This window comes from Hyperolius riggenbachi, chromosome 5 (genome assembly GCF_040937935.1).
Source record: "Hyperolius riggenbachi isolate aHypRig1 chromosome 5, aHypRig1.pri, whole genome shotgun sequence".
Lineage (NCBI taxonomy): Eukaryota > Metazoa > Chordata > Amphibia > Anura > Hyperoliidae > Hyperolius > Hyperolius riggenbachi.
Window position 1 is genome coordinate 115,713,820 of NC_090650.1, and position 12,584 is coordinate 115,726,403.

The 12,584-nt window shown below is 42.0% G+C and overlaps 1 protein-coding gene across 8 annotated transcripts in view; it reads left to right on the forward strand.

Moving 5' to 3' along the window:
• RARB (retinoic acid receptor beta) overlaps positions 1–12,584 on the forward strand; it is a 932,180-nt gene that overhangs the window by 324,268 nt on the left and 595,328 nt on the right. For all 8 annotated transcript variants that reach the window (XM_068236165.1, XM_068236172.1, XM_068236170.1 and 5 more), the window contains one exon: positions 11,484–11,982. In XM_068236165.1, coding sequence (XP_068092266.1) covers positions 11,805–11,982 — 178 coding nt within the window. In that variant the 5' untranslated portion in view covers positions 11,484–11,804. The remainder of the gene's footprint in view (positions 1–11,483; positions 11,983–12,584) is intronic.

Here is a 12,584-nt window from a genome sequence, read left to right on the forward strand (position 1 = left end):
CTCCATTTGGCCAACAGCATCTAAAGAGCGCCAAAATTCGGCTCTGGTTAATCGGGAGATTATTATCTCCTATCTGTGGTACCTGTGACATGTTCACTGTGGGATCTGCTTATTATTCAGTTAGCTATTAGGGAGCAATCTCCTGATTTATATACGGTATACAATCCAATAATCAGAAAATGGTAAAACAAGCAGGTAAAAATATAAAATCTGCATGAAGTATTTCTTTCATGTAAACGCTACAGTAACTGCTCGGTCTTTACAACAATACTTATGAGAGGAAAGCTATAGCACAATTTCCCAGAGTAACAACACAGCTATTGAATTATTCAGCTAAATACTTTGATTCAGCAACCCCCACTGTTTCCCAGCTTATGTTTTCTGCTTTACTTTTTATATCAACATATGCATTTTTAACTTTCTGTGACATCCTGCTGTCATGTATTGTGCCATTTTGTCCTTTTCTTATAATCAATGGCTTCCTTGAATTGTTCATTTTAACTGAACTCCTGCAAAAAGTGTTTTCAAAACTGTAAGCTTTGTGCATTAAGCAGGACTATCAAAATCCTCCCCCTGATCTCTTTATTCAACAGTCTCTTCGTTTTTTTTTCAAGTATAGTAAACTTTAAATAGTGGCAGGTCTGTTAGGCTTAGTTCACATTATCTATTGCAAATGGCTGTCTATTTACAATGCAGTGCACAGCATTTTATGCTGCAGTGCATTATCGCAATGCACTGCCGCGCAACGCATAAGAGACAACCACCTTGCTTATCACAGACTATGGGCTCGATTCACTAAAGTGTGATAACGCTTATCACGGCTGTGATAAGCGCTTTTGCACGCGATTTCACGTGCGTAAAGGTTTGCGCGCGATAACTAATGACTTCCCACGCAAAGGCGGGATATCACGTGATAAACATCAGTATCACATTATATCACTGCAGATCACACGAAGAGAATGCAGATCACGTGTTATAATTTCCCAAAGCACATCGCGCGATCCGCTTGAAACTTTGCACGCGATCCACATTGAATTAACTCACATGTTTCACAGCACCTTTGCTGATTTCAGTAGAGCGCCGAGCGCCATAATTATCACGTGAAAAGCGCACGCACAACGCCGTATGCAGGATAAAAATTATCACGCGATCGCTAAACTTATCACATGCATCACGCAGGCACAATGGTTTTCCGCGTAAAAAGCTTTAACACGTGATAACTGTGTTATCACGTTTTAGTGATTCAAGCCCAATATGTGTTGCTGAAATGCTCACAATGATGTATATTGTGTGAACAAGGCCTAAAGAGATTCGATTTTTCAGTGACTGTTCTACGATTGTGTTTAGCAATGTTCTCTCGACATATGGAGAAATGAAGCATGCAGGACTGCATTGGTATAAAAGGGTTCCTGCAATTTCCATTATTGTATAGTATAAAAAAAGGCCCTAAGTGTTCTAATATCTGTAATAAAAATGGTGCAACATACCCTACAGTACACCAGCCACAAGCTAGGGCAGCACCCAATGTGTATGGACAAAGCTAGACTTGAAAGGAGAACCACATCGGGCAGTGCATTGCAGGCACTGGCACTACACTTACCTCCCTGTGCTTCCTCCAAAACCACATCTCCTCCCTGCTGGCCGGCAGCATCTGATCCCCAGAATAGCCGGTATGTGCTGCACCAGAGCCACATCACTCATCTGCAGATTAGTGATGGGATCACCAGCCACACTTGATGTCCTGGTTCCTCTCCAACTATAACATTCATGTGACCAGGCAGCACGTACCAGGTCACATGAGGCATCGCTGTAGCCATGGATACAAGATGTTGGATGGGTGGATGAAGATCCCATTGCTAGAACACTAAGAGCAGGGGAGTGAAGTGGTGCTGTGCATCTAGGGAGGGGGAGACAGGGGGCAAGGAGGGGGACATTTTGGGAGGGGAGCTACCTCTAGCCGTCCTCTAATTGTGGCCGTCCTGAAGCACGTAATTCATGCCCCTGAAAGTAAAAATGAAATGGGGGTAACTACTGAACTTGACTATGAACCCATTTATTACATTGTAGTTCATTCTTTTTTATTATTATTAAAGAATCTTGTATGAATGAGAAGTCCAATAGATATTTCAGTGATTAAAATAGATAACACAGCAAAAGAGAATCCGATATCTACAGTCTAGAGTTCTATCAAACAGAATATCATGGCTTTGAGATACCGGTTGTTTGATGGAAGCACAACAAGTGCAGCATATGTAAGCAATTCAAACTGTAACTAAAATTCATATGTACCTAATATGAAAAATAAACAATTTAAAGTGTACCTGAGATGGGGGATATAAATATACATATCTGGTGCTTCCTCCAGCCCCTCCAGGCTGATCACTCCCTTGCCATCCTCCTGCGCCACCTGGATTCTCTGCAGTTTGGCCAGTAATGTCCTTCAGTTGTGGCCAGTCGCAGTCTGGCTGCGCAATAAGGGCACGCACACGGCCGTGCCGCGCATGCGCAGTATACCCCAGACCGAGGGACATTTTACTGGTCAAATTGCAGAGATTACTCAATAGAGACATTTTGGCGGCCATATTTAATTAACCGATAACACAAGGGGGGTAGTAGCCATTTGAGTGAAAAAAATTTCAGGTTAATGCATACTATTATTTGCATTACCGCTGTACGGAACTTGGTAGCCATTCATGCGCTACGCCACAACTGATAATAATATGCCTATAGCCCATATAGGCAGCTTATATCAGTTACAATTTATCAAAATAATACTGATTTTAAGTGATAAATATAGCATCCAGGTGTTAGCCGTTGAGAATTTATTTCTGTTCCTATGAATTATTAACGTTATAGTTAATACAACCGCAAAGTCACCGACAGTGGTTAAATAACACTTATTACGATAATTTCTGTTAATGGCTAGGATTGGGCCCAATTTTCCTTGCAGACATTTCTCTTGTACGCAACTATGGTGCCTAAATGTTGTGTAAAAACCCTCTGTATGCGTCCCAATTTTGAGAATGAAAATGAAATGATTTTAAATGCCCTTCTTCTGCCACTATTGTCTGTGCAACAGAGCACCTTAGAGGCAAGTAATATGGTGGTGCTATGTTAGTATTGGTGTTGGTTGGGTGTGGTTAGTGAATCTATAGCTTATATTCCTCATTGTCCCCTAACACCTTATCAGCGATTGAACTGCTGTATAACTCATCCATAGGTGAGATGAGAAAGACCCAGCCACATCATGCCCCATCATGATGTCATTACTGGAACTATGGTCATCCCGGCAAGCATTATGTGAGAGGGTGGAGAGAGAGCCCTTCCCTAGTGTTACCTGGGGGGGGGGGGACACATTATGAAGTGTAGATTGGTTTAAACCAATTAACATCTACATGAGTGTCTATTACAGTAGCTAGAATGTTGGCTGGAGTAAATGGATTACTGTATATATTCGCATATAAGCTGAACCACGTATAAGCTGAGGTACATACTTTTCCCTCAGAATCCAGGAAAAAAGTGATTGACTCTTGTATAAGCCCCCTCCCCTGTATAGCCCCCTCCAAAGTAGCCTTCTCCCCATAGCCAGATGTGCCCCAAGGATGATACAGCTGTGTCTCAAGATGCCACTAGATGGTGTCATAGACCTGAGACCCAGTGATTGCCAGACAGGAAGAATCCCCTATCATTGCACCGCTGACACATTACTTGCATGCTCCGCTCCACAAGCCAGGGGAACACAGGTAGTCTTGAGCAGTGCACTCTGCACACTATGTTGCAGGGGATGTGGGGCAGTATGCCAGCTGGCAAGAGCAGGATCACTAGTGCAAGATCCTTACACTCTTCTGCCAGTAACAAAACCTGCTCCACCATCCGTTCTGCTCCACTGACTCGCATAAAAGCAGAGGGGGTGAATTTTCAGCACATTTTTTGTGCTAAAAAATAAAGCTTATGCGTGAGTATATAAGGTACTTGTACTTATAAATGCCAAAGGATCTCCACCTCATTAAAACTGAAGAAGTTGTAGGAGAGTCTTAGATGGTCTTCAAGGCGGAATTTATACTTTTTTTTTGCTCCTAGGCCAAGTATGTTTTGGCACCCCTTCCATGTACACCAGTGCCCCTCCAATTCCATGTGCAGCCCCCTCTTCCATGTGCATCATCCCTGTACTGCAGCCTCTCTATTTCATGTACAACTCCCTTGGGCATCAGATTTTGTTTTCATGTGTTGCAGACTCATTTGCAGACTTCTCTTTCATATGTAGCAACCCCATTTCATGTCCAGGTGCCCTCTTGGGCTACAAACACTGATGTGGCCTTTACAGAAATATGGCCCTGATGGTCTTCTGTGATCTAGAAAGTCTTCTTGACCACAGAATGATACCATGACGTAGATAAGGGTGAAGCTTCACAGAAACAAATGCATGTTTGATCAAGTTAACCTTTAGCGCCGCCCTCAGAGTGTTTTTCTTAACGAACTCCATCAAGCCGCAGTGGGATATGGTACCTCAATGCTCTAATGCTTTTTCTACAATTTTTTCTCACAGTGCTTTACTTGTAGTTAGTTCCTTTTGTTTGGCCTTGCAGGTTTACTAGTTGCTGATCCTTTCATAGAATGTTGCATAAATTGACATTGGGGCAAAAGCAGTCAAAGTAAAGCAGCAGGACTTGCGTTATTTGCTTCTCCTTGCGGAGTTCCATCTTAGCTTGGGGCTATGAGCACATTGAGATCACATGGAGCAGTTTCCTGTATGCACATCAATAATATGTGTGAGCTTCAGCCTCCAAACACATAAGAGAAGATAAATGGAAGGAGAAAAACACTTGGGTGTTCAGCTAGCTATCACATAACAAAATGTCATAATAATTTGACTTTAGCTGTTTATTTTTTGTTTGTCACTTTAAACCGTTGTAGACTTGCAGAGCTTCATTATGGCGGGTAGACTTTTGTAAGCAGTTATTCTGATTGATCTTGTTTGTAATGACGGATGTACATGTTTTAAGCTTGTAAGGTGGAACTGCTTACGTTGTTACAGTATAATGCAATAGTCTGAAGGGCTGTGTTTCAGATTAACTAACATTGATTTTTACTTTTCTCTTCAGACTTCTCATGTTTTGAGACAATTTAATTCTATCCCAAGGCTTTTTGAAGAATTGATGCCTGGTGTGTGTGTGTCATATTGCTTTGTTTGTGTCTAAAAACACAAGCTGTAGAAATAGTTTAATTTTATGCTGCAGAAGATTTGAACATATTGCTCCTTGCAGTGTTTTGTTGTACACCATCAAATCAAGGAAATGATCATTTTTACTGCTACCCCATGAAACAAAGGGCATGTTATCGGGCAACACCTTTTATCCGTTTAACCAATCGCTGGCCAGCACACACAGGCTCTTTTCATTTCGGGGAACCAGGATCTGGGCCCCGTATGTAAGTGACTTTATGGTTTTATTTGTTCTATATTGCGGAAATAAAACAGTCTACACTTAGTTTGCTGAAATTTTGTTTTTATGGGTTGTCTATTATTCTGCCATTAACACTGTGTGGAGGATTAGTACTTATGCCCAATGTTAGAAGATCCTTGGAACTATCTGGAGTTTGCAAAGCTTTTTACACAATCTTATAACATGGGTTCTGTAGGTCTGTTAAGCCGTATTTCTTTGATTGTGTGGGGATGGGGATGCATATCTGATTGTGGATGCTACAGTTGACTAGACATGGTGGAATCTGTTAATGTGTATTTACTTTGACCTGCGCTGATTTACTTACAGTTTCAGTACTTTGGACATTGTTCTCTCTTGGCTGTGGTCATGTGTTGTTGCCCATTGGCACTGATCCTTTTTCCTTTTAAACATGTTATCTTTTATAAAGCTCAGTACACACCTACAATTCCCCTCCATTAATGGCACGCATCAGAAATAAAGTCAATCCTATGGTTGCAGGACCCAGATGCTGTACAGACGTGTCGCTAGATAGCAGCCTAGAAATGCGTTTAGTCTATTTGAAAAAGGCAGATGGAATTATGGCACCACAGGTGGAGTAAAGAGGGTTGCATTGGACATGGAGAGAACATACATCCACATGATGCCTTGGCTATGATTTGGAAATTGAGCTCTTATACTGCAAGGCGAGGGTGCTTGCCACTATATAGTCGTGTGAGGCTGTCCTGCCTAGTGCTGCAAGGTGAGAGTATTGGACACCTCACCACGGTGCAAGGCTGTCCTGCTTGGTTCTCCAAGGTGAGAGTGTTGGCCACCACACCATGGTGCAAGACAGTCCTGCTTAGTTCTACATGGTGAGACTGCTGGCCACCACACCACAGTAAACAGTGAGAGGCTGGCCTTCCTTCCTCTCCTTTATCAGGTATTTAGCAGTATGTTCAGCCATGACAGAGTCTACAATCGCAGCTGTAGCCAAGATAGGACTGCCTCATAATATCTGCTTATTAAATGTCGCTTACTAGAATCACACCACACCAGCGTTATTCAGTTACAGAGATGTGTACTAAGCAGTACATAAAGAGACTTAAAGGGGAACTTCAGCCTAAGCAAAGATACTGTCATCAAGTTACATTAGTTATGTTAATTAGAATAGATAGGTAATATAATCTCTTACCCACCCTGTTTTAAAAGAACAGGCAAATGTTTGTGATTCATGGGGGCTGCCATCTTTGTCATGGGGGCAGCCATCTTTTTGGTTGAAAGGAGGTGACAAGGAGCAGGAGACACAGTTCCAACTGTCCGGTGTCCTTATTACCCCTCCCAGCTGCACGCGCTAGGCTTCAAATGTCAAATTCAAAATGTAAAAAAAAAAAAAATTGCACCAAAACAGCAGAAAGAGAACAACAAAATCAAAAATCCCATCATGCTTTGCACAGCATCAGGGGAAAAAAGCGCGCGCAGTTTTCTTCTGTGCAGCTAAAAATGAGGCTTGTATAAGAGAAACAAAGCTCTGATGCTGTGAAACTGTTAAAGAAACACAAAGCCTTTTCAGTGCTGCTGAGTCGATTTTTAGTCCGGAGGTTCACTTTAAGAATGGCCAAATAATATGTTGTAGATTCTGCAATCGTATGGCAGGACATGTATGCAAACACACAAAAAATAGCTTGCTTGTAAAATAGCACATTACAATTGTGCTCTTATTAAAGTATCTAATTCAAATGCATGTGTGTTTTAAAAATAACACCTTCCTTTTTAATTCCGATTGCACAAGTATTCCCAGAGGTTCCTTCTCTGCTGCCGCATGGCATGGCAGATATATTGCCTTAGGCAATCTGTTGTCTACAGCCAAACAGCCCACTTTCAAAAAATATGATACTAAATAGATGTCAATACAACCAGTTATATGTATCTTTCAGATATATGCTGTTGTCTAGTTCCTGCCAATAACGCTGTACTGGAATTAATGAAATCAGTGTTTCATGTCATAACCGGGGAAAATAAATGCACTAGGGCCTTGAATATGAATGATAGCAGAGGATGGACTCTGCTTATTGCCAGCGGAATGTATAATACCAGCATATCTATCTAGGAAAGTATCGTATATTGCTAGAAAACAAGACCCAGGAAATATCTAAACCATATGAACAAAATTGCATTTACAAATACTTTGTGTGTGTGCATATAATAAACCACGAGGAAATTTGGGCACAAACCCTATTCTCACACTAACCTCCCCCTATCGATGCCTACCACTAACCCCTCTAACACTAACACTGCCCACTGTGCCCAATGCAAAATTTCAATACAGAAATTATGTGGCAAAATAGCCACTATTTACAGCTGCTATAAAGGAGTAGCCGCTAAATAGCCGCTAATGAAGTCGCTATAATGGAAGATATAGCCGTGGTAAAGAAGTAGCAGCCAAAGAGCTGCTACTTAGATGGTACAGCTGCTGGATAGAAGCAGAGCCGGGACAAGGTTCTCCAGCACTAAAGACATTCCAAAGTACCCCCCCCCCCAAAAAAAAAAAAACAATTGTGCCCCACTATAGGTAACAAATGTGCACCCAGTATTAAGTAGGTTGTCGCCACAGTATAGGTAGCCAGATGTGCCCCCAGTATTCAGAAGAGCTCCTGCCCAGTTTAGATTATCTTATATACCCCCAGTATTAGGTAGGTGTCCCCAGTACAGAAAGCAGGTTTTGCCTCCAGTAATAGGTAGCCCCCTTCCCCAGTATAAATAGCCTGATGCGTACCCAGTATGAGTCAGCCCGCCCAGTATAGCTAGCCTTATGTGACCCCAGTATTAGGTAGCCTCCCTCACCTGTCAAAACCATGGCAGTAGGGATCCCTCTTCAGCCTGTCTGTTGTGTCTGTGTAACTTGTGAAGAAGCGCACTTTGCATATGGTGGGGGGGGGGGGAGAGGCACTCGCTCTCCATCAAGAGACTGGTGCCATCCATGCCTGCTGCTGTACAAAAGTAGTGGACAAAATAGGCACTAATTGAATGATATAACAAAGCATCATAGCCACTATTTAGATGGTGCAGGCACTATTCAAAAGGATTGCTCCCAAATTATTCAGACGATCGACACACAACGCATCGGCTTCCATCAGTCTGGAGGGGCGGCAGGGTTGTAAACAACACCGCGATTGGTCCTGCTCGGGCGTTGTGTCGTATTCTTAATGACCTACCGATGCCTTAACAGAATAGGTTGCCAGCTGCTGTGCACACAACAGTCATCAGCTAAAACAGTGGTTGTTGGCCGTTGCGGCCGATGGTTTTTCGAATGTGTGTTCATAGTTTAGGTTTGATATTGACGTTTTTGCTTCTAATTAGTACTTTTTCAATTGATAGGTGCTGAAAATATATTTTTTTAGAGAAGATGAAACTATGGCTTCAATTCATCAAGCATTACCGCATTCGGTAATGCTGAAAACAGCTGACTTAACGAAGCACTTTAGAAAATGTTAATTCATCAAAGCTGTTACCGAATGAGAAGCTGAAATGACACAGCAATGAGATAAATTACCGACATGTGCTCAACAAATGTTAATTCATCAAGGTTCCCACATTCGCTAACACATTCGGTGTTTATCTCAAGCTCTCCCCTGTCGTTACAGGCTTCGAAAGCCTTCTGTGTGAATGTTTTCATGATTAGCAGGAGCAGGCAGCCAATAGAAACAGCCCCTGTTCTCCTGCAAGTGCCGCTGATAGGTCACACAGGCTTCTCCACACAAGCTTTCAGACCCCCCAAGCAGTGAGCAGAGAGAACGGGTCAAAATATATCCCCAGATTCCCTTCGGTGGTGTAACCCTTTCAGGCCCTGTTTGATAATGCAAAGATGCTGGTGGTGAAATCACCAAGCATGGCATTTGTAATGTCTCCAGGAAGTTCATCTACGTTGTGGCAAATAAATAAAATGTTAAGAAAGACTGATGGACAGATTCAGAGCAGCAGAGGCAGTATAAGTAACAGTAAATATAACACGTTTACATGTAAAGGGATGTCTGGATTCCTTCTATTGTTATCAGCTTGTAACAACACAGAGACATTCCAAGCTGCTCTGCACCACTCTGCTGTTATCGAACAGCCTTTGATGAACTGAAGCCTAGTAGTACTTCGGTAACTTAACGAACCTCTACCACACATGGGAAAATATTGATGAATTAGCACAGTGAAGTGTAAAATACCGAATGCGGTATTTTAAGGACTGGGGTTTTGTTATCGAACACCCTTTGATGAATTGAAGCCTATATCTCCTGAAAGAAAACTCAGGAGAACTGTTAACTGAATCAAACAGACCTTTGTCTCATTTCAATAGCACCTGTCAGGGATTGGGATATATTAGGATATATTATATTACCTGTTAGATATAGATATAGATGAAGAGATGACTGCCTTGCAGTGTGAAACTTTACTTTTATGGGCAAATTTGTGTATAATCTGTGTATAAACAGCATCATGGACCAAAACAGGAAAAGCGTTTGCCAATCAGGTGTAAAATGGAAAAAACACAGAGACAGGGATTAAACCTTAGGAAATAAGAATAGGATGAACATAGGATAGAAAAAGTCAGCGCTAAGAACTCATTCACACTATACGCATTGAAAAATGCATATGCGTTTTTACGCGTTTATAAAAAAAAGTGGTCTTGCATTTTGAAGTGCATTTTTCAATGCGTTTTTATAGCAAGCGTTTTTTGACTTGCAGTAAACTCTCAAAACCTTCTAGGAATGCAAATCTCCAATGCATGCAAAATTGCAGTGCAATGTATTTTGGAAACGCACTCGTTGCCATGCCATTCTGAGTGCAATGCACATAAATGCTTGCAACAATCTATTTTGAAATCAAGTACTATCACAGCATGCAAATGTCATCGAGGTACATTAATAAACATTACTGTTCTAATGTCTGTGCAGATCGAAGACCATACGCTTGCTGAAAAGCAGACAGCAACATGTATAGTGTGAATGAGGCCTAAGGATACAAGGGCAGGGTCTAAAACAGAAGATGGTAGCAAACGGTGGACATTGCCCAGTAACTCATATTGTTACCTTAAAGGAAACCCAAGGCAAACCAACCTGCACTGGCGCAAGCACGGCCACACCTGTGCAGTAGCATGGAGCCACTAGTGCACGACCAGCTCTGGCCTACTGCATAGGCGCAGGTTTACTTGCGCAGGCGCACTGCGGCTGCGCTTGTACCTGAAAAGGTAGTGCTGCCACAATCTTAATTTTGTCAGTATTCCTCGTGGGTTCCGCACTTGGCACCAGGGGATCTCTCTTATTAGGTAAGTATGTCTTTTTTAACCCAAAGGTAGACTTGGGGCACACTTTTAAAAAGCCATGAGCATCCCATCCCATGTTATCCTGTGCATTGGTGTTATGACATGTCGAATTCCATCTGTTGTCCATAAAAATCTTTCAGGTCGGATCGGATCAGAGAAACTAAGAAACTGGTACATGTTTAACATAGGATCCATCAACATGTCAGTTGCTCTATTGTGGTCCATTCTATGAATGCGACCCATTTGGGCCCCAGCATTAACCCCAGCCTGAGAGTTCAGCTACTCTTTAGCAGGACTAGTGGTAGAAGCAGTTGTTTTGATTTTTGAAGTTTGACACCTTGTCATCCTTGAGAGCTAAGCAAGTGCATGAAGCTGTGACACTGAGGCATCTGCAGCAGGGAGCAAGGTTTAGCCGTCCTTAGCTCTGTTTTCATCATTTTAGGAAATCTAGGTCACTGTTTCATGTGTAAAGCTTCTCTCCCTTTGCCGAAGAATGCAGAAGACAGCAAATATTTCCCAGGACATTATACGATTTGTTTATAGCTGCTACAAACGCATTAATGAAAATAGCTTTCTGCGCTCAGATCCTTTTGTTTCCCACAAACTGCCACAATTTCTATTTTCAAAATCTTGTCTCATTAAAGACATTTTACTATAGAGCAGTCTTATTGTGTTTGATGCTCCATTTCAAAAGATTTTGATGTGTTTATAGATTACATTTACATTTTCTTCTTTCTTTTTTTTTTTTTGTGTAGATTGAAATATTCATCCACAAATGGATGTGAGAATAAATATAACTTCATTGTGACCAAAACGAGAATAAAAACGGCAATACAAGCAGAATCAGCAGCACAGGCGCAGGATTGAGCCAGAAGGGTCCTTCTCTGCCACTTTCAGCTGAAGACATTGATCAAACCTCGTGCCATTGTTACCGGAATCATTCCTCAAGCAAACTGAAATCCTGTATACATTTTTAATGCATTTCCACTTGATGACAAATATCTAGCTATTTGTTAGCTGGAAGGGATGGTCCAATCTATTCCCAGATGAGTTATAGCACACCATGAGGTTTTAATATGACAACCAGCAGTCGTTCATGTCCTTTACCAGCTGTGAACGGACATATGAGTCACTACCCGGCCAGCCACTATCCTTTCCTGTTTCCTCCCGTCATCAGTGGACTCCCTCTGCCGGCGCTTCATGGATTTCAAGGCCATCCACCTACAAGCAGCTGCAGCACCCCATCCCCTGCCAGTAAGTGAAGCCTTTCCATTTTATGTACTGCTGTTTTAAATGGTTTGTGATTTTTTTATGAGATCAGTATTTATACGAGTCTAGTCTCTCTACTGCTGTGTTGCCTAGATTTTATCCAAACTGGGTTGTTTTGTGAAGCTATTGGTTATTCTATTCCGCAAAACGCTTTTAAATATTTGCCTTAAAATGATAGTTGATGCATTTTGCTTAGAAAACTGGGCAAATATCTTTTTGTTCTTTTATTACTGTCTGTGTCCACAGGAGACTTACCTTCACTTCCTGTTCTAGAGACACTAAAAAAGTGTAAGGCTTGACAGGTTATGTCCCCAATCAGTCTCTATGCCCACATCTAGTGCAACGGCTCTGAGCCCGGCCCAAGGTCTTCACCTATAGACAAGCCCCTGCATGAACAGGACACTTTATTTGTTTTTTGACTACGGTTACCCCCAGGTCTTAACGTACAAGGCATACAGACTGAAGTAGAGAGGACTATAATCTGCCAGAACCCCACTGAGGCAAGGTAAACACAGTTGAATAGTTCATAAGTATCACACAGGACTAGTACCTTGTTTTAGGGGATGAGACCCTCAGCGTCGATTGTC